Source organism: Vipera ursinii (genome assembly GCF_947247035.1).
Source record: "Vipera ursinii genome assembly, contig: scaffold_328, whole genome shotgun sequence".
NCBI lineage: Eukaryota > Metazoa > Chordata > Lepidosauria > Squamata > Viperidae > Vipera > Vipera ursinii.
This window is the reverse complement of record NW_028148187.1, coordinates 7,501-27,468: the sequence shown is the minus strand read 5'-3', so window position 1 is coordinate 27,468 and position 19,968 is coordinate 7,501. Positions and strand designations below refer to the sequence as shown.

Below are 19,968 nucleotides of genomic sequence, written 5' to 3'. Positions count from 1 at the left end.
ATTGAGCGACAGGTCAAAGAAGGCAACGGGACCGCCAACGGGACCAAGACCGAACGACGTTCCCGCCACCGCGGAGGGTCCAGGCCGGGCAACCGAGAAGGAGAGCCTGGCTCGAAAGGGGAGGGGGGCGAAGAGCCCCACCGGCGGCAGAAGATACGGCACAAGGCCCTCTCCACTTATGAGTCAGTGGACAAGGAGAACGGAGAGAAAGAAGGAGAGCTGGGAAGAAAAGATCTAAAGAATGCTCAACCAAGGTGAGTTGGCTAGATCAGGATGCACAGAGGAGGGGGAGAGGGGATGCGGGGTGGTGGGGTGGTGGAGGAAGCTTGGATTTATCTGGACCAGCATCGAGAACTTGTAAAACTCCTTGTAAAGGTTCTTCATTTATTTATTTATTTATTTATTTATTTATTTATTTATTTATTTATTTATTTATTTATTTTTAAAAAAACTAGTTCCGGAGAAAAAAGAGAATTCTGGGTCTGTTGCCGAAAATCCTGGCCTACTCCGCGGGCTGGCATTTGGGATCCCTGGCTTGCATTTTGGGCAAAATTTATGCTGATGAATAATTTTCAAGCCGTCAGGGATTGCTGTAAAGCCAGTTTTGATCTGCGCTCCTAGTTTGTGAAATTTGTTATCTTCTGGACATCCCTTTCTCTTTCTTTCTATTTCTCTTTCTTTCTTTCTCTTTCTCTTTCTCTTTCTCTTTATTTCTTTCTATTTCTATTTCTATTTCTATTTCTTTCTTTTTCTTTTTCTTTCTTTCTCTCTCTTTCTCTCTTGCTTTCTTTCTCTCTCTCTCTTGTATTCTCTTTCTCCCTCTCTTTCTCTCTCTTTTTCTTTCTTTCTCTTTATTTCCTTCTTTTTCTTTTTCTATTTCTATTTCTCTTTTGCTTTCTCTTTCTTTTGCTTTCTCTTTTGCTTTCTTTTTTCCTATTTCTCTCTCTTGCTTTCTCTTTCTCTTTTGCTTTCTCTTTTTATCTCTTTCTCTTTTTGTCTCTGTTTCTCTCTCTCTCTCTCTCTCTCTCTCTGTGTGTGTGTGTGTGTGTATTATTTATTTTATTACTTATTAAACAAATTTATATGGCTACTCAACTCACACATAGGTGTCTCCTTTTAATCTACCTATCTACCATACCTGCCATCCCGTCTTTTCAAAATGACAGCTTAATTTCCGTTTGGAACCCCAACATCCATTAAGCACAGTGAACTGCAGAAAAATGGCTGGATGGGCAGAGTTGAACGCAGAGCAGCAATGGGCGGTGTGTATGTGTAGGGGGAGACGTGAAGCGTCAAACACAGACTTGTGATTAGGGAGGTGGAATCTATTTTCTTCCTGAAGGCTCACCTGCTGTGATAAGCAGTGTTTAAACATACAAATCTACTGCAAAATCACCGTAAGGTGTCATTTTTGGTTAATGCCATCTATTATGTTCCTGAGGAATTAGAACTTTTGACTTACCACCCAATGATCCTGCTAGAAGATGATGGTCAACCATCTTTGGAAGTCTAATAAGGAGGGGAAATCCGAGTCCCTTACAATCTACTGCTGATTACTGGGGGGAAAACCTCCAGTGGATTTCATTTTATGTTCTACCAATAAAGAAAAATATTAGCAGCTCGGGGTTGAAATGAGGGGTCCTTGCTGCTCTCAGACCTTGGTTGTTTTCTTGCAGATATTTCATGACCCAACTAGGTAACATCATGAGTACTAATTCACGAGGCAACCAGACTTTCTTGTTTTTTAATTTTTTAATTTTAATTTTAATTTTAATTCCATTTATATCCCGCCCTTCTCCGAAGACTCAGGGCAGCTTACAAGCTTAGCAGTAGCCTTCATTCTATGTATATGCCTGCTTATTAGGGCTTTCACACACACCCCAAGCGGCATTATTACAAAGTCAGCTTAATTGCCCCCAACAATCTGGGTCCTCATTTTACCTACCTCGGAAGGATGGAAGGCTGAGTCAACCCTGAGCCTGGTGGGATGCGAACCTGCACTAATTGCAGGCAGCTGGTGTTACTTAAGGAGGCATTAGCCCACTGCTCCACCAAGGACATTTGAAGACATTTCGCTTCTCATCCCAGAAGTTTCTTCAGCTCTGATTGGATGGTGGGGAATGGAAGGATTTATACTCCTTGCAGACAGCTAGTTATTTGCATTTTTAGAGGGTTGTTGAGGCCACTTGGAGGTTTGTTTGTGTCCTCAGGGTCCAGGTGGCCTCAATGACCCCCTAAAAGAATGCAAATGACCAGCTGTCTGCAAGGAGTATAAATCCTTCCCTTTCCCCCACCCTCCAGTCAAGAGTTGAAGAAGGTTCTTGGGACGAGAAGCGAAATGTCTTCCAAGGAAAACAAGGAAGTCTGTTTGTCTCGTGGAAAAGCATCTTTGGGAGAACTATGGATGACTCGGAATCTCTGTAGATCATCAGTGCTGGGTAACATCATCCCTAGCCCTGAGGAGGTTCCCTAGTTGGGTTATGAAACATCTGCAAGGAAACAACCAAGCTCAGAGAGCACCCAGGAGGCCTCAGTCTACGTTCTGCTAGGCTAAAGAAGCTGTAGGAAGACTTAGAGGGGAGAAATGAGATCATTCTCATGTGTATTCTTTCACTTCAGGGAAAGCCAATGTGACACAGAGGTGGGCATAAGCGTGACTGTGGCCCCTCTACACACCTTGCCCAGCACCTGTTTGCAGAGGGTCACAGAGCAGCCAGAGGATGCCGACAATCAGAAGAACGTCACTCGCATGGGTCAACCCTCTTTGGACAAATCTGCCCCTGTGAACATTCCTGTCACTGTCACCGCTCCTCCCGGGGAAGCGTCTGTCATACCAAGTGAGTGTTTCTAACATCAGAAGCTGTTTTTTGGGTGGGTCGCCTCTAGTATAACGGTCAGTGGGAAGAACCCCGAAGAAGAGGAGGAAGAGCTGCAAGCGAGGCAGGCTTCGGATAAAAGAAGGTAGTTTGAGAAAGAGAAGACCCCCTCTAGTTCTCACTGAGATAAAGTGTGGAAGTAACTAGCTGGCCGTTGGTAGGATGGCCTGGTTTCTTCAAGGACAAATAGACTGAAGAAACTGCCCCATTCAGTTGGGTTTTATTCCCCAAATAGAACTGGCCATTTTCTTCTTGGGCCCAGCGAGAAAATAGCGTGCCCCGACTCTCTTCAGATATTCTCATTTTGAGATGTAGTAATATCCTGGTCAACCCTGCAGTGAACAACGTTGAATTTGAGGCCAAAATGGAAGAGAAGAAGGACATAGATGCTGAGGATGACGTGGCCAACAGCAGACCAAGACCAATCCTTCCCTACAGCTCCATGTTCATCTTAAGCCCAACCAACCCGTAAGTCATCTTTGTTGAGTGGAGATTGCGTTGATTTGCTAAGATCTTGATTAGTTGTTGTGCCATGTTAACAAAAGCTTTCTCATCCCACGGGATGCTCTGCCAGAGCCTGGCAGCTACCCTAGTGTGGCAGATGTTGATCCCAGCCTTTCATGTTTTCCTTTGGACGTCCAATGTTGTATCAACTTTCCGAGAGACAATATGGTCCCTTTGATGCAGCCCTATGCGATACGACCACATCTTCCTTGACCTTTCCTCTCCCGCTCCTCTGTTTGGCTTCTGCAGTCTCCGGCGCCTGTGTCACTACATTGTCAACATGCGTTACTTTGAGATGGTCATCCTCTTTGTGATCGCACTCAGCAGCATCGCCCTGGCCGCCGAAGACCCTGTTCAAGCGGAGTCACCCAGAAATGAGGTGAGAAATGAGAGTTCAGGGTGGACTTGTGGGAAGATGTTCAACTCTAGAGGAATGTCCCTGTATTGGGTTGAGCTGAAGATAGTGATAGCAATAGCACTTAGACTTATATCCCACCTCACAGTGCTTTACAGCTCTCTCTAAGCGGTTTACAGAGTCAGCATATTGACCCCCCACAATCTGGGTCCTCCTTTTACCGACCTCGGAAGGAGGGAAGGCTGAGTCAACCTTGAGCCGGTCAGGATCAAACTGCTGGCAGTGGGCAGAGTTTGCCTGCAATACTGCATTCTCACCACTGCGCCACCACAGCTCTCCACTTTGCTTTTTTCTGCATGTTTCCTTGGTCCCAGTTTTCAGGCACACTACCTGCAGTTTTCTGCTACTTGAGTGTGAGATGGAGATGGAACTGATTCCTGTTGCCAAGACAACCAGGCCACCAAATAGGGATCTGAAAGGGATGCAATTCTTCTTCAATGCATATCACCATTTCCTAGAAGATAGGAATGCCTCCTGAGATCTGGCTAGGTGGCTTACAAAGAATGGCCCGTTGCTTGTTTTCCAAAAACGGCTTCTGTCGAGAATCTCCAAGCAAGCACGAGTGGGTACCAATAGCAATAGCTCTTAGACTTATATACCACTTCATAGTGATTTGCAACCTTCTCTAAGCAGTTTACAGAGTCAGCCTATTGCCCCCCAACAGTCTGGGTCCTCAGTTTACCAATCTCAGAAAGGTAGAAGGCTGAGTTCAACCTTGAGCCGGTCAGGATCGAACTAATTCAGTTGGCAGAATTAGCCTGCAATACTGCCTTCTAACCACTGTGCCACCACGGCTACCAATGCTTCAAAGACCAGCCTGTAAGACTGAAGCATGCCACAGATCTTAGAGCAATACAGATGATGAAACATCCCAGTAGAAGAAACCTATGTGATTCTTTACATATAATGTAATTTTCTTTGGATTTAACTCCCTTTCACTTTTGAACTGCTTCTTCTGTTTACAGGCTCTCAAGTACCTGGATTATATATTTACAGGTGTCTTTACTTTTGAGATGGTGATAAAGGTAAGTATCTTTCTCCAGATCTCTTAGGAGCATGTCTACAGAGGAATGATACACTCCGATGACACTGAATCACCTCTTTGCATACTTATAATAGCTGCATCCTGTGGAGTCCACATAAAAATTTGAGGACGTGCAAGAATACACATAAACCAATAAGGGGGAATATTTGTAGGTCAGGGTTGAACTGAGGGGTCTTCGGTGCTCTGTAAGCTTGTTGGTTTTCTTGCAGATGTTTCATTACCTAACTAGATAACATCATCAGTACTGGGGGGAGGAGGAGAAGGACTGTCAGGTCCTTGGTGCTCTCTGAGCTTGCTGGTTTTCTTGCAGACATTTCATGACCCAACTAAGTAACGTCATCAGTGCTAGAAGGGGTTGGGGTTTTGCAGGGAGGAGGAGGACTGTGGGGTCCTTGGTGCTCTCTGAGCTTGGTGGTTTTCTTGCAGACGTTTCATGACCCAACTAGGGAACATCATCAGTGCTACACTCCTCAATACACGTAATAGTCCATCAAACTATTAAAATCAATAGCAAGATGCACCTTTCTCCCTTTTTTCTCCTCCCTGCATTTCTGATATCTTTCTTCTTCTTCTTCTTCTTCCAAAGATGATTGACTTGGGACTTTTGCTGCATCGCGGTTCATATTTCCGGGATCTTTGGAACATCCTCGACTTCATTGTGGTCAGTGGAGCTCTTGTGGCATTTGCCTTTTCGTAAGTAGCTTTTCTTCCTGAGCTCTGATTTCCCGAAGTGGAAAGCAGAGCGATGCTGTGTTGAAAAAAATAATAAAAAAAAATAAAATTGACTGCCGCTATTCTCATAACCTAGAAGTTCCTGTTTGGGTCCTGTGACCTGGAAGTGATTCATTCAATGGAAGTTATGCAGATAATCTACCATTAACATCCTTTTGAGGGGGCATGTTAAAGATGCTGAGCTTGTCAGCTAGAGAGCTGACAGCAGGGGTTTGAGACCCGAGCGCGGTGAGAGTGGGTGAGCTCCTGTCCTCGCCCCAGCTAGCAGTTTTAAATCATGCAAATGCGAGTAGATTAATAGGTACCACTTCAGTGGGAAGATAACAGCATTCTGTATAGACCTGCCAGCCGCACGGCCATGAAATTGCTTCTGGACTATGCTGGCCAAGAAACAGAGATGAGCACACAAACACACCCCTAGAATTGGACAGGGGAAACATGTCCTTCTTTTAGCACAAACTCAAGAGGGATTCAGGATTGAATATAGCTCGGTCAAACTTGCAGAGGTCCCATCCATGACATTCATTAATGTTGGTGCCTCCGGCTCCCCTTTTTTTTATGCCTCCTGGAGCTTCTTGCAATTGCAAACCACTGAATAATTCTGACATAACTATTTATAATATTTAAATGTCCTTTTGGGGAACTATCCTTCTCCATCAGATGTTTTTATTCTATTCGGCATCGTCATCTGAGCTACATTGGAATTAGTTTTCCTGCCCATCAGAATCCAGTTCCCACAGAATTCTGCAACAACTTCCCTTTCCTGTACCTTTTTTTTTTCTTCATCTCTCTGGTTTTCTGCATTTGCTGAATAAATGCAGTTCTTGGTTTGAAGAAAACCGTTTGTTGAATCACAAATTTACGTAGGGTTGGGCTGGCTTTGTCCAGGGAAAAAAAACAAGTCAAGGTAAAACTAACCAACTTTGGGATGTTTTACAGATATAAGACAAGGTTTGTCATTGACTATCACAATTGTCTTGGGTGAACAGAAATAATGTTTGCTTTGGAGTTGATCTTTGCTAATCTGGGCTATAATAAAACTTACTGTTTTGAGTAGAAATGTAGTCTACTTCAGAACATTCAGAGTAGTTTCTTCTTCATCTTTTCTGCCCCAAGGGAGGGAAAACACTGGAGAGACCCAACTTGTTTGGGAAATTGGGAATTATTTCAGATGTTTGATCCAATGGGGTGGAGGAATCTCTTGACTTTGAATCTACTCTTTAATCTCCCAACTCCACATTCAACACTCGTGAGGTTAGACTGAGAGTGGTCAGGATGTAAAAATAGGGAGGGGGGGAAAATGTATCATCATGGTGATAATGAACACATGTGTGTTTTTTTCTTACTGGTTAGCTGGGAGGGTGGATAGGCCTGGACCCCAAACTCTCAAATGCCCCCACATTAAAAGGACAAGGTTAGAGGGGGTGTCTTTCCTGAAAACACAACCATTGTGTGTGTTCTGGGTTTGTTGTTCAAATTATTTTCTTCCTTGTGGCTGACTCTGGTTTTTTGTTTTTTGTTTTTTGGTCTTTCTTTCACTGGGATCATCTCTGTAGGAGTTTCATGGGGTAATACATTATTGCTCTCCCTTGCGGCCTTGTTATTGCCTGCCCTGGCCAAAACCTTCTTCTCCATTCATGTTACAATCATTCCATTGACTGCTGTCACCCCTATTGTTATTCATAGTCTGTTGAAATGCTCAAAAAACTCATTTCCTCCAAATTATTTCTGTCTTAGGAAGGGGCAATCCACAGTCACCAGTCTGCAGGTGTTCTGGTGGTGGGGGTGGTGGGGGGTGTCCATGATTCCCTGGCTTTTCTTCTTGCCTTGGTCCCACCATGACTTACCAGTGGGGCAACCTCGGATGCTTTCTTTGAAAGTTCTACTTCAACAACCCTTGAATCTTCTCAAGGCAGAAACAAGAAGATCTGAGGCAGATCCAGCCTAATTTTTCTGTTCAGCATAATTCATAGTTACTGGGTATGATCAAGAAGCAGATTCTTTAAGAAAGTCTATGGAGATTCTCTCACAGCTGCATTTTTTTCCCCAAGAGGCAACTGGACTTTCTTTGGTTTTCCTTGAAGACCTCTCCCTTCTCATCCAAGAAGCTTCTTCAGTTCAGTTCTTCAGAACAGAAGAAGCATCTTGGGTGAGAAAGCGAAACATCTTCAAGGAAAAGGAAGGTGAATCCAGTTGCCTCTTGAAAGAAAAGAAAAAAAAATGACCGGGTTGACTGACAATCTCCATAGACACCATGACTGTCCTAGAGATCCTTTTCCAAAAGGCAACTGGACTTTCTTGGTATCTTCCCTTGGAAGTGTTTCACTTCTCACCCAAGAAGCTTCTTCAGCTCTCAACTGAACTGAAGAAGCTTCCTTGGATGAAAAGCGAAACATTTTAAAAAAAGAGGGAGAAAAATCCAGTTGCCTTTCGGAAAAGCACCTTTGGGATGTTCCTTTAAGAAGATTGCCTTCTCATTACAAGACAGAAGTACCGCAGAATTATGCCAGAGAGCATCGGACAATCAGGTTTCTGCCTAAAGAGGTCTTCAGCTATTTTAGATCTTGCAAGAAGAGAACTTTAAAGAAAATCAGGGAAGTCCAGAGGATGATTTAACCATTCCTTCCTAGGACTGGGAGTCGGCCTGAAATTTCAGAATGGAAGGGGAATCTTGTTTTGTGCCCAGATGTTTGCATGTGCCTATAGCAGTGATGGGATACAACCAGTTCGCACCAATTCGGCAGAACCGGTAGTTAAATTTTGTTCACTTCGGAGAACCGGCTGAATGCACACTGCTTCCAGAAGTCTGTTCTAGGCCTGGGAGGCCTGGAGGAGGCTTCCCAGGCCTCGAACAGCCCGCCGGAAGTGCAAGGATGCCACTTCCGTAAGTCCATTCTAGGCCTCGGAGGCCTGGAGGAGGCCTCTCAGGCCTAGAACGGCCCTCTGAAAGTACAGGGATGCCACTTCCGGAAGTCCATTCTAGGCCTCGGAGGTCTGGAGGAGGCCTCCCAGGCCTAGAACAGCCCTCTGGAAGTACGGGGATGCCACTTCTGGAAGTCCGTTCTAGGCCTCAGAGGCCCAGGCCTGCATCCATGCAGAGAACCAGTTGTTGAGCGATTTGAATCCCGCCACTGAACTATAGCCAGGGGTATGAATATAGGCACGTCTGTCTGTCTATCTATCTACCATTCATGTATATGTGGATTCTTCCTCATTGTCTGGAGCCAAAAGAAAAAGGTTTTCCAAGCATCCTTCTCTAAGGTAGTTGGGAAAGAAAAAAAATTCCTGCCTCCCGATTCCAATGTAGAGATTGACATTATTTTAATTTACTGGATAAATAAGGACCCGCAAGTCACTTTCTGAAGCAGAGAATGTGTTTCACTTTGGGTCAGAACATGAAAAAACAAAAAAACCAACCCCCCCCCACACCCAACCATCTTACTCCATCTCCCAAGTGTTCCTCATCTAAACATCGCATCCGTTTCTTAAAACCGATTCTTCTGCATGACTGGCCCAGCATCTATGCACTCTGTCTCATGACAGGCACGTACGCCATAGGGTTGATTCCATGGCTGAGCATGGTTTGCGTGGAATGCAACCTTAAGTGGCCATCGGGGAACCTCGGCGAGATGAGATTGGAGCTGAGTTTGTCCAACTGGGGGCAGGGTGGTGGTGGTGGTCCTGCTCCTTCTTTGCCTTGGCCAAGGAGGAGCTTCCCAATAGCCCTCGACTCAACGATTAATTTAGTGACTGTATGAAGTTACAAACACTAGAGCCGTGGTGATACAGTGGTTAGAATGCAGGATTGCAGGCAAACTCTGCCCACTGCCAGGAGTTCGATCCTGACCGGCTCAAGGTTGACCCAGCCTTCCATCCTTCTGAGGTTGGTAAAATGAGGATCCAGATTGTTTGGGGGCAAGATGCTGTAGACTACTTAGAGAAGGGTGTGAAGCACTGTGAAGCTATTGCTATTAGGAGCCATGGTGTGTAGTGGTTAGAATGCAGCATTGCAAGTTAACTCTGCTCCCTGCCAGCAGTTCGATCCTCACCGGCTCAAGATTGACTCAGCCTTCCCTCCTTCCAAGGTCACTAAAATGAGGACCCAGATCATTAGGGGGGCAATAGGCTGACTCTGTAAACCGCTTGCCACTAAGAAGCGGTATATAAGTCCAAATGCTATTGCTATTGCTGTAACTGATCAGATGTTGCATTAGGAGCCCCGGTGGCGCAGTGGTTAGAGCGCAGTATTGCAGGCAAATTCTGCCCACAGCCCGGAGTTCGATCCTGACCAGATCAAGGTTAACACAGCCTTCCATCCTTCTGAGGTCGTTAAAATGAGGACCCAGATTGTTAGGGACAAAAGGCTGACTTTGTAAGCCACTTAAGCGAGGGCTGTAAAACAGTATGAAGCAGTATATAAGTAAGTGCTACTGCTATTGCTACAACAGCCCTCAAACAAGTGAGCCTTTTTCACACCTATTTGCACTGTTCCCCACAGTAACGCGATCAAAATTCAGACCCTCGGCAACCGACTCACATTTGTGACGATTCCAGTGATCCCCCTTTTTGTGACCTACTGACAAGCAGAATCGCTTAGCAACCGTGTTGCTAACTTAACCACTGATTTGCTTAACACCGGGGGCAAGGAAGGCTGTAAAACAGGGCGAAACCTAACCACTGTCTCGCTTAGCAGTGGACATTTTGGGGCGCAATTGTGGCCGTAAGGCGAGGACTGCCTGGGTTCCCCTTGCTCGACAAATCCCAGGCTTTGAGTCAAGGTGGGGATCAAACTGGCGACATTTGATTCCTTCAACCTACTTCGTCGCCTACCGCGAAAAGCTCCGATGGGAGCGGCGTTATGCTTATTTCCTAATTTGACCTCTACGGCCTTCCGTTACAGGAAGACCGATTCGAAGTCCACGTTCTCCGTTAGCTTCACATTGCAGCAAGCCGACCTTTAGGGTTTTAGTTAGCCCTGGACCTCTGCTCTCAAGTCCCGCCTTGTTGTGGCCACCTGGGGTAGGCAGTTTTGCCAGATTTTGTGCCCTTTGGGCATCCCTTTCCAAGGGAGACCCGTGCGGGCCCGCCAAACGAGGACTTCATTTAAGTCGATGGGTAAGAACAGCGACAATCTCAAAAGCCAGCCAGCCACTCACTCTTGAGGTCCCAAGCTTGAGTCCATCGCCCGAATGAGATAAAATTGAGCGCAGTTTTATGTCATTTGATGGAATGTTTGCCAACCATTCCAGGGCCTTCTGCTTCTTTGCCACTGGGGGCAAGCGGTGCAGAGCGGCGCTAGCATGAAAACAAAGAAGCTCGTTAACCGGGAATCGAACGTGGAATTGTCGACGGTGTTTTCCGAGCTCTGTTTTTTTTTTTGTTCTGTGCCATATTATCCACAAGTGTAGAGAACATATGGCACTTGGGGGTACATTTTGGGAAAGGGATAATACAGCAGATTGGGGGGAGATTATCTCCTGGAGGGTGTGTGTGTGTGTGTATGTGTGTGTGTGTGTGTGTGTGTGTATTTTCCTAGCAAGGAGCACTTGGGCCAGGGCGAAATCCTCTCCTTGCTGTCATGATCTTTTTTTTGCAGAGGGAACAAAGGGAAGGATATTAACACCATTAAGTCCCTGCGAGTGCTACGGGTCCTTCGGCCGCTGAAAACCATCAAACGTCTCCCCAAATTGAAGGTAAGACCCAACAGCTGTGCAACGGTACTATTGACTTAAGAGAGACTACCATTATGGGGCATTGCGTGACAAAACAACTGGACACAAAGACAGGTGTTGTTGTTTTTTTTCCCCTTCCCGGGCCATCACTCTGCTAAATACCTAAGTCCCACAAAACTGTTTTTTTGCCCCAGGATATTTACCCATGGAGTAGGGCTGTATTGCTATGGTCATCTTTCCTACTAGCTTCTCCTGTTGGTATATCATGATTTATTAATTGTTGTATCTTATGGCTTATGATCTATGACGTATCACTTTGCTGTTTGTATGCAGCAGAGACAAATTTCTTGTGTGCCTAACCACACTTGGCCAATAGAGAATTCCATTCCGTTCCGTTCCATTCCATTCCATTCCATTCCATTCCATTCCATTCCATTCCATTCCATTCCATTCCATTCCATTCCATTCCATTCTATTCTATTCTATTCTATTCTATTCTATTCTATTCTATTCTATTCTATTCTATTCTATTCTATTCTATTCTCTCTTCTCTTCTCTTCTCTTCTCTTCTCTTTTAATTCTCTTTTAATTTTTGTAATTTGTATTTTTATATATGCCCTGTTCACTGCCCTGAGTCCTTCGGGAGAAGGGCGGTATACAAATATAATAAACTTTAAACTTTTAAACTCTTCTCTCTCTTCTCTTCTCTTCTCTTCTCTTCTCTTCTCTTCTCTTCTCTTCTCTTCTCTTCTCTTCTCTTCTCTTCTCTTCTCTTCTCCTCGCCTCTCCTCTCCTCTCTCCTCTCCTCTCCTCCCCTCTCCTCTCCTCTCCTCTCCTCTCCTCTCCTCTCCTCTCCTCTCCTCTCCTCTTCCATTCATTCCATTCCATTCTATCCCTGTCCCTGTCCCTATTCTATTTTCTATCCCTATCCTATCCTATTCTATCCTATCCTATCCTATCCTATCCTATCCTATCCTATCCTATCCTATCCTATCCTATCCCATCCATCTTCAAGTCCAAATGAAGCATGACCCCCGTAGAGGAATGGTAAGTTGGAAATCTGCTTTTTAGATTCTGAAACGGCCTTTCCCTCCCTTTCGCTCAGGCGGTCTTCGACTGCGTGGTGAACTCTCTGAAGAACGTTCTCAACATCCTGATCGTCTACATGCTCTTCATGTTCATCTTCGCTGTCATCGCGGTGCAGCTCTTCAAAGGCCGCTTCTTCTACTGCACCGACGAATCGAAGGACTTGGAGAAAGACTGCAGGTGCCAGAATCTAATGGCAGGTTAGGGCAGGGCTGGAGTGGATGCAAAGGCTTCCAGGTCTCCATGTAGCCAGAGGATGTATTCATTTTTTTTATTTTTATTTTTTAAAAAAGGAATAAAATTGACCCAGGCAAGAATGCAAAACAGACTTGCGAACGTTGACTGCTCCAGGACTTTTCATAACAGAGTAACAGAGTTGGAAGGGACTTTGGAGGTCTTCTAGTCTGACCCCCGGCTCAGGCAGGAAACCTATGACCATTCCAGACAAATGGTTGTCCAATCTCTTCTTTAAAACTTCCAGTAGTGGAGCACCCACAGCTTCTGGTGGCAAGCTGTTCCACTGGATTAATTGTTCTCACTGTCAGGAAATTGCTCCTTAATTCTAGGTTGCTTCTCTCCTTGACTGGTTTCCATCCTTTGCTTCTTGTCCTGCCTTCAGGTCCTTTGGAAATAGATTGAAACCCCACCCCCACCCCTCTTCTTTATGGCAACCCCTTAGATATTGGAAGACTGCTATCATGTCATCCCCCAGTCCTTTTTTTATTTATTTTATTAAACTGGACATCCCCAATTCCAATTTTCTTCAGGTAAATAACGCAAAAGTGGTAGGAAAAAAAAAATAGATGAAGTGGGTGCTATTCACATCAAACGAAATGATACAGGAATTTTTGGATAGGTTTAATATGCTCCTATTTTAGAGACTTCCCTTATTCTGATGAAGAACAGAAGGGTCATTTTTGAGTGCTTAAATGTATCCCTATAAAGTGTCTGATTTTAAGTGGAAAATAGCTAAAAGGGGGCTGATTTTGAGCATCTGGGATGTATCGCTTAAGTCCGGTGCAGCTGCTTTAAATGTGAAATGAGGTGTTTGGCACTCAAATGTTTCAGACAAGTTTGTTTGGGGTGTAAAGCGGAGCCCTTGGCCTGAAGAAGGGACATTTTCAATTCAAAATAATTCAGATCAATTCAAAAATAATGCAGATCAATTCAAAATAATTCAGATTGAAGAGGTGTTGTAGGTCTCCACGGCTGTGTGAGCTGCGCCAGTAATTTTGACCAGGGCATTGCTTGTGAAAACGCCGTTGAGAAAAGCAAGCCTCACTTTTGATGGACTTGGATCTGTGGCTTGTTTGGACACCATGCTTTGACTCTTCCAGAGGTCAGTATCTGGCTTACGAGAAGGATGAAGTGGAAGCTCAGCCCAGACAGTGGAAGAAATACGATTTCCATTATGACAATGTCCTCTGGGCTCTGTTGACCTTGTTCACCGTCTCCACTGGAGAAGGATGGCCAACGTAAGTTTGCGTCCTTGGTTGCTCTTTTCTTTATTCCTAATTGCAGCCCTGTATTTTTGTGAATTTGAATCCTTACCTTAATCTTCTTTCTTTCTTTCTTTCTTTCTTTCTTTCTTTCTTTCTTTCTTTCTTTCTTTCTTTCTTTCTTTCTTTCTTTCGCAGTGTTTTGAAGCACTCTGTTGATGCAACGTATGAAAACCAAGGCCCAAGTCCTGGCTACCGGATGGAGATGTCTATCTTTTACGTCGTCTATTTTGTCGTCTTCCCGTTTTTCTTTGTGAATATCTTTGTAGCTTTGATCATCATCACCTTCCAAGAACAGGGCGACAAAGTGATGTCTGAATGCAGCCTGGAGAAAAATGAGGTACTTGCTCTGATTGGAGAGGTGGTGCATGGTTTACATTGCTCTAGGATTTTGTGGTTGAGTTGAACATTGTGGAGTAAAAGGTTTCAGACCATTTTGGGGGCAAATCATGCCCAGTTTCAAGGATTTTTGCCTCACCGTGCTATTGGTCCAACTGAACAGATGTGCTAACATAACAGAAAGACAAGAGTTGGAAGGAGCCTTGGAGGTCTTCCAGTCTAACCCCCTGATCAAGCAGGGGACCCTATGCCATTTGAGACAAGTGGCTATCCAGTCTCTTCTTAAAGACCTCCAGTGATGGAGCACCCGCAACTTCTGGAAGCAAGTTGTTCCACTGGTTAATTGTCCTCACTGTCAGGAAATTTCTCCTTAGTTCTAGGTTGCTTCTCTCCTTGGTTGGTTTCCATCCATTGTTTCTTGTCTAAAGGCCAATCTAAACATCTAAAGGCCAATAAGATCATGATACCTAACTATTTGTTGTGATTGCAAGTCCAAACAGCTGATGGTTTGAAAGAAGTAGACCATTTTGGAGGAAGCAGGAGAAATATTCTGTTCCTGTGACTTTCTCTTTTGATCTTGCTGGTTGTTGTTGTTGTTGTTTTCTTCCCTTGCAGAGAGCCTGCATAGACTTTGCCATCAGTGCCAAACCTTTGACCCGCTATATGCCCCAAAACAAACAATCGTTCCAGTACAGAATGTGGAAATTTGTGGTGTCTCTTCCTTTCGAGTACTTTATCATGGTCCTGATTGCGTTGAACACCATTGTGCTTATGATGAAGGTTAGCAACCTCTGGGGTGATTGTGAGGTCTCCCACTTGGGTAATCTTGACCTGTTTGTCTGGTTGCTGCAACTTGACTTTTCTCCCCCCCCCAACTTTAATTTAGTTCTATGGTGCCCCTGAACCCTATGAAGATATGCTGAAATGCCTCAATATTGTCTTCACCTCCATGTTTTCACTGGAATGTGTCTTGAAGATCATCGCCTTTGGTCCATTGGTACGAACTTTATTTCATCACTGCCCTTTCCCATCCAAAGTCAAGTTCTCACTTTCCAAATTTACCTGAAGTTCTCATATTCATTTCCAAATAAAGTATTCTATTCTGTTCTGTCCGTCCTGTCCTTTCCTGTCCTGTTCTATCCTATCCTATCCTATCCTATCCTATCCTATCCTATCCTATCCTATCCTATCCTATCCTATCCTATCCTATCCTATCCTATCCTATCCTATTCTGTATTCTACTCTTACATTCTCCATTTTCCATTCTATTCTATTCTATTCTATTCTATTCTATTCTATTCTATTCTATTCTATTCTATTCTATTCTATTCTATTCTATTCTGTATTCTACTCTACTCTACTCTTCTATTCTATTCTATTCTATTCTATTCTATTCTATTCTATTCTATTCTATTCTATTCTATTCTATTCTATTCTATTCTATTCTATTCCTTCTTGGATGTTGGAGAGACTTGGCATCCCACCGTCTTTCCAAGCGGGTCTATTTCTGAATCCTCTGTCATTCCATTGCTGTTTCCTTTTGGTCAAGAGCTTTGAAAGGGATCTGAAGGGTCCTCCCTTTTCTCTTACAGAATTATTTTCGTGATGCCTGGAACATTTTTGATTTTGTCACAGTCTTGGGAAGTATTACTGATATTTTAGTCACAGAGATTGCGGTGAGTACCAACTGGAGACTTGTTTTTCTTTAGCAAACCATACTTTTTTTTTTGAACTGGGGGGGGGGGCGGAGAATCTAGAAAATCTTTTGGATAGACCTCTCGGGAAACTGCAAATTTTGGGGTACTAAGGCTGCTATTGAGATGGGTAAGTAAGTAAGAGCCTTGGTGGAGCAGTGGGCTTAATGCCTCCTTAAGTAACACCAGCTGCCTGCAATTAGTGCAGGTTCGAGTCCCACCAGGCTCAAGGTTGACTCAGCCTTCCATCCTTCCGAGGTAGGTAAAATGAGGACCCAGATTGTTGGGGGCAATAAGCTGACTTTGTAATAATGCCGCTGGGGGGGCGCGAAAGCCCTAATAAAGCAGGCATATACATAGAATGAAGGCTATTGCTAAGCACATTGGTTTGTGCTTTAAATTGTAAGCTGCCCTGAGTCTTCGGAGAAGGGCGGGATATAAATGGGATTAAAAAAAAAAGAAGATACATCTTGAACTGCTTCAGAATAGAATAAATATTACGGGGCCTTCTAATTCTCCGCTCTTGTGCCAGGTTTTATGACCTCAAAGGGGTTTTGCAGAGTGCCTGATTTTGGGTCTGTCATGTCTGACACTATTAATTATGGTTAGCATCTCTTACGTAAGGCACGTCCTCCAGATGTTGCTACATGACATCTGGAGGACAGCATGAACACTGACTGTTGACCAGACATGGTTTCACAGCACCTAAAATTTCAGAAGTCCCATTTTCCCAGGAACAGGGAGATGGGTGTTTCATGACTCGGTTTGAACTTCCCGGTTCCTTTTTCCAAACTGATTCCATGTTGGGACTTCCATCCTTTCTCCTTGCTGGGCGAAAGTTAAGGAGACCACGTTCCCCAGCTTGCGCTCACTTCCGTGACTTACCTCCAGCTTTTCTAGAGCCACTTTTGAGACCTCTGAGAAACTGCTTCCCAGCCTATATCAAGACCCACCTCTGAGAGACAATACTCGGACAAACCTGAATGATGACCTAAGATTCTTGTCTTCAAAGCTCAAGGCTGAATGTCTTTGAGGAACTTAAGGCAGACATGTCAAACACAAGGCCCGGGGGCTGGATCCGGCCCGCAAAGTGGTTTCATGCAGCCCACGAAGCCATCCTGGAAACAGGGAGGGAACGGCCCCCACAGCCTTGGCCCTGGCCCAGAGACCCTCCTTCTGCCAGAGACCCTCAGATCTGTCCCACTCCTGCCCAGGCCCCCATAGGCACCCTTGATACCAACGATGTAGAGCTGGCCACGCCCACCCAGTAGGCCATACACACTCTAGCCACGCCCACCCAGTAGGCCACGCCCACCCTGGCCATACCCACCCGGCTCCTTGAGGGCAACCGCAATGCTGATGCGGCCCTCAATGAAATTGAGTTTGACATCCCTGACTTAAGGTATTGGTTGCAAAGGATTCTAAGTCTTCTCTCTTTTTTTTTGCAACTGAAAGGGGTTGTTCGAAGGGACACTATGTACATTGCCAAAGAATTAATGATGTAAGCAATTACTCAATTTGTTTATACCGGTATCCATTGGCCATAGATCGTTCTGCTGTAGTGGTCACCTCTCTTTGCAAATTCTTTCCCCAGAGTGGGACCCATGGCTCTTGAAAGCCATAATTCTTGCCACCCCTTCCACAGATGACAACGTTTGACATGAGAGAACGGGTCCAATGCCGCTGAACCGCTACATTAATCACGGGAAATGCTTTGGATGCGGTTTGAATTAATTTAAATCTAATTGAGCTTTCCTCCTGACCCTGTGAGCGGCCTTTGACACAGACGTTGTTTATAACTGCTTCTTCTCTCTTCCCGCCCTGTAATGACAGCCTGGTCTTGGCTGTATTCCTGCGAGATGCTTACCAAGGTTATGGAATTAACTCATGTTCTGCGTTTGTGCAGTTGCTGACCTGCAATGCAAGCAAAGCAGATGGAGTTGCATGACAATCTGAGCTACCGCCTATCAGGAAGGTTACTGGGCTGTGTGAATTCCTCAACGAGGTCATGACTTGATTCAGTCATGGGGTAGATTTGATGATGAATCCTAGTCTGCTCTCCCAACCAGAATCTCTACTTTTTTTTTTGCTTTCTGGACTGAGCTGTGCGGTCTCTATCCATGGAAGGAATCACAACACGAGTCAGGAGAGGTCTACATAATTCAGTGGGGCTTTCTCCAAACAGAACCGTCATCCAGAGCAGTCCCAAAGGTGTTTCCTGAGGCTCTGAACTGAAGAAGCTTCTTGGATGAGAAGCGAAACGTCTTCAGCGGAAAACGAGAAGGTCCAGCTGCCTTTTGAAAAAAGCACCTTTGGGACAGCCATGACCTGGGTGACCGAGGATAGACATCCAGAGTAGGCAATTATTCCATTTTATTTTAATACGATTGCAGCAGTAGCAGCAGCAGAATTCAGTTTGGGCTCACCTGTGGCGAAACATTATTGGCCTGTGATGGAACCACCTACATCAGAATTAGGGCTGATTATTACAATAATAATAATAATAATAATAATAATAATAATAATAATAATAATAATAAGAAGAAGAAGAAGAAGAAGAAGAAGAAGAGGAGGAGGAGGAGGAGGAGGAGGAGGAGGAGGAGAAGAAGAAGAAGAAGTAGTTGGAAGGGACCTTGGAGGTCATCTAGTCCAACCCCCTGCTCAGGCAGGAAACCCTATACCATTTCAGGCAAATGGCTGTCCAGTCTCTTCTTAAAAACCTCCAGTGTTGGAGCATTCACCACCTCTGGAGGCAGGTTGTTCCACTGGTTAATTGTCCTCAGGATCAGGAAGTTTCTCCTTAGTTCCAGGATATATATATGGAGGGGGATGATTGTTTTCTGGGGAGTCCTCATGGGGGTAGAGAAGCAGAGAACTTCTGCTTCCCTTAAATATGACCAACGCGTATATTTAAGGGATTTCCCCACCTCTAAAATCACGTCTCCCAAGGGTTGCAATTCTCTGGTTTCCTACAAAGCATAAAGAACTGATCCAGCCAAGGAGGCTGCTAGGGGGCATGGATGGACCACCGAAGGGGAAAAAAGAAAGACTAGTACTCTTCCAGATGGCAAAGTACGGTATAAAGTGCCACAAAAAGAAATTCTAAAGCATCTTAGAACAATTGAAGTCTGGATGATTTGAAGATAAGATTAATTCATTCCCCCCCCATCTCAGCTGCTAACCCATAACTGTTGGGCTTTAATACCTTTACCCTGGGGTCAGACATTTTGACTGCCTTCATGGGGGTCTCTGCAATATCGAAAGGAGCTGTCAGGCCCAAAGAATTAGGACCATCCGTTAGGTTGCCGAATAGAAGATTCATTCAAGCCTATCCACAAGTATCTGGTCAATGCTAAATTGGCATTAGGTAAGGGTCAACAGACTTCAGGAGGAGTTGAAGTGTTTTTGAGAATGCAGCGACTCAAGGCTAATGACATGCTTAACTCCGCCCCCTCAGCGCTGCCTGCTCTTCTCCTGTTGGAGCTACGTGAAGGAAACGTCTGGAAGATGGGGCATTTTCCTCCTCACCCTGAAATCCAGAAGTAGGGCCTTCCTCCATATTTGCCCACCCCTTTCTCCACCTGGTTCTAGATCTTTACCATCTATAGTTATGAGATGTTTACCCACTAACAGGACCAATAGAGAAAAGAATAAGGAAAACACATCGATGAATTTATTTTTTCCTTTAATTCTGTAGCTGTGCGGTTTCTTTGGCCAATGCTACAAATTCTTCTCTTTCTTGCTCTCTGTTGTTGTTGTTGTTGTTTTAACTTCTGCAGGCAAACGCAATCGTGTCAGTTTTTCTTCCCACCTCACAAACACAGCTCTTGCATTGTCAAAGAAGAGCTGACATGTTCCCTCTTCAACCATTAAGGTTATAAGCTTAACCTTTCGATCAGACAGCCAGGAGGAGTTAAGATTTGAATGGGTGGAAAAACCTTTGTATCAGGGATGTTTTGTTTTTTTTTTAAAAAAAATGCACATTAAACGAGCGACATCTATGAGTTTATAGGTGTTTCAGTTTTTTGGGTGACGCAGTGGTTAGAATGCAGTATTGCAAGCTTATTCTGCCCACTGCCAGGAGTTTGATCCTGACCGGCTCAAAG

General features: G+C 44.6%; 1 protein-coding gene across 1 annotated transcript in view; it reads left to right on the top strand.

Annotated features, from left to right (window-relative positions):
• Positions 1 to 6: 6 nt before the first annotated feature.
• LOC310650689 (voltage-dependent N-type calcium channel subunit alpha-1B-like) overlaps positions 7 to 19,968 on the top strand; it is a gene marked incomplete at both ends in the record, with an annotated part of 27,404 nt that continues 7,442 nt past the window's right edge. Inside the window, 13 exons of the mRNA XM_083380273.1 lie at positions 7 to 254; positions 2,620 to 2,837; positions 3,215 to 3,344; positions 3,630 to 3,759; positions 4,761 to 4,820; positions 5,427 to 5,533; positions 11,169 to 11,265; positions 12,350 to 12,510; positions 13,668 to 13,805; positions 13,968 to 14,169; positions 14,784 to 14,948; positions 15,055 to 15,165; positions 15,761 to 15,844. Coding sequence (XP_083236399.1) covers positions 7 to 254; positions 2,620 to 2,837; positions 3,215 to 3,344; positions 3,630 to 3,759; positions 4,761 to 4,820; positions 5,427 to 5,533; positions 11,169 to 11,265; positions 12,350 to 12,510; positions 13,668 to 13,805; positions 13,968 to 14,169; positions 14,784 to 14,948; positions 15,055 to 15,165; positions 15,761 to 15,844 — 1,851 coding nt within the window. The remainder of the gene's footprint in view (positions 255 to 2,619; positions 2,838 to 3,214; positions 3,345 to 3,629; positions 3,760 to 4,760; positions 4,821 to 5,426; positions 5,534 to 11,168; positions 11,266 to 12,349; positions 12,511 to 13,667; positions 13,806 to 13,967; positions 14,170 to 14,783; positions 14,949 to 15,054; positions 15,166 to 15,760; positions 15,845 to 19,968) is intronic.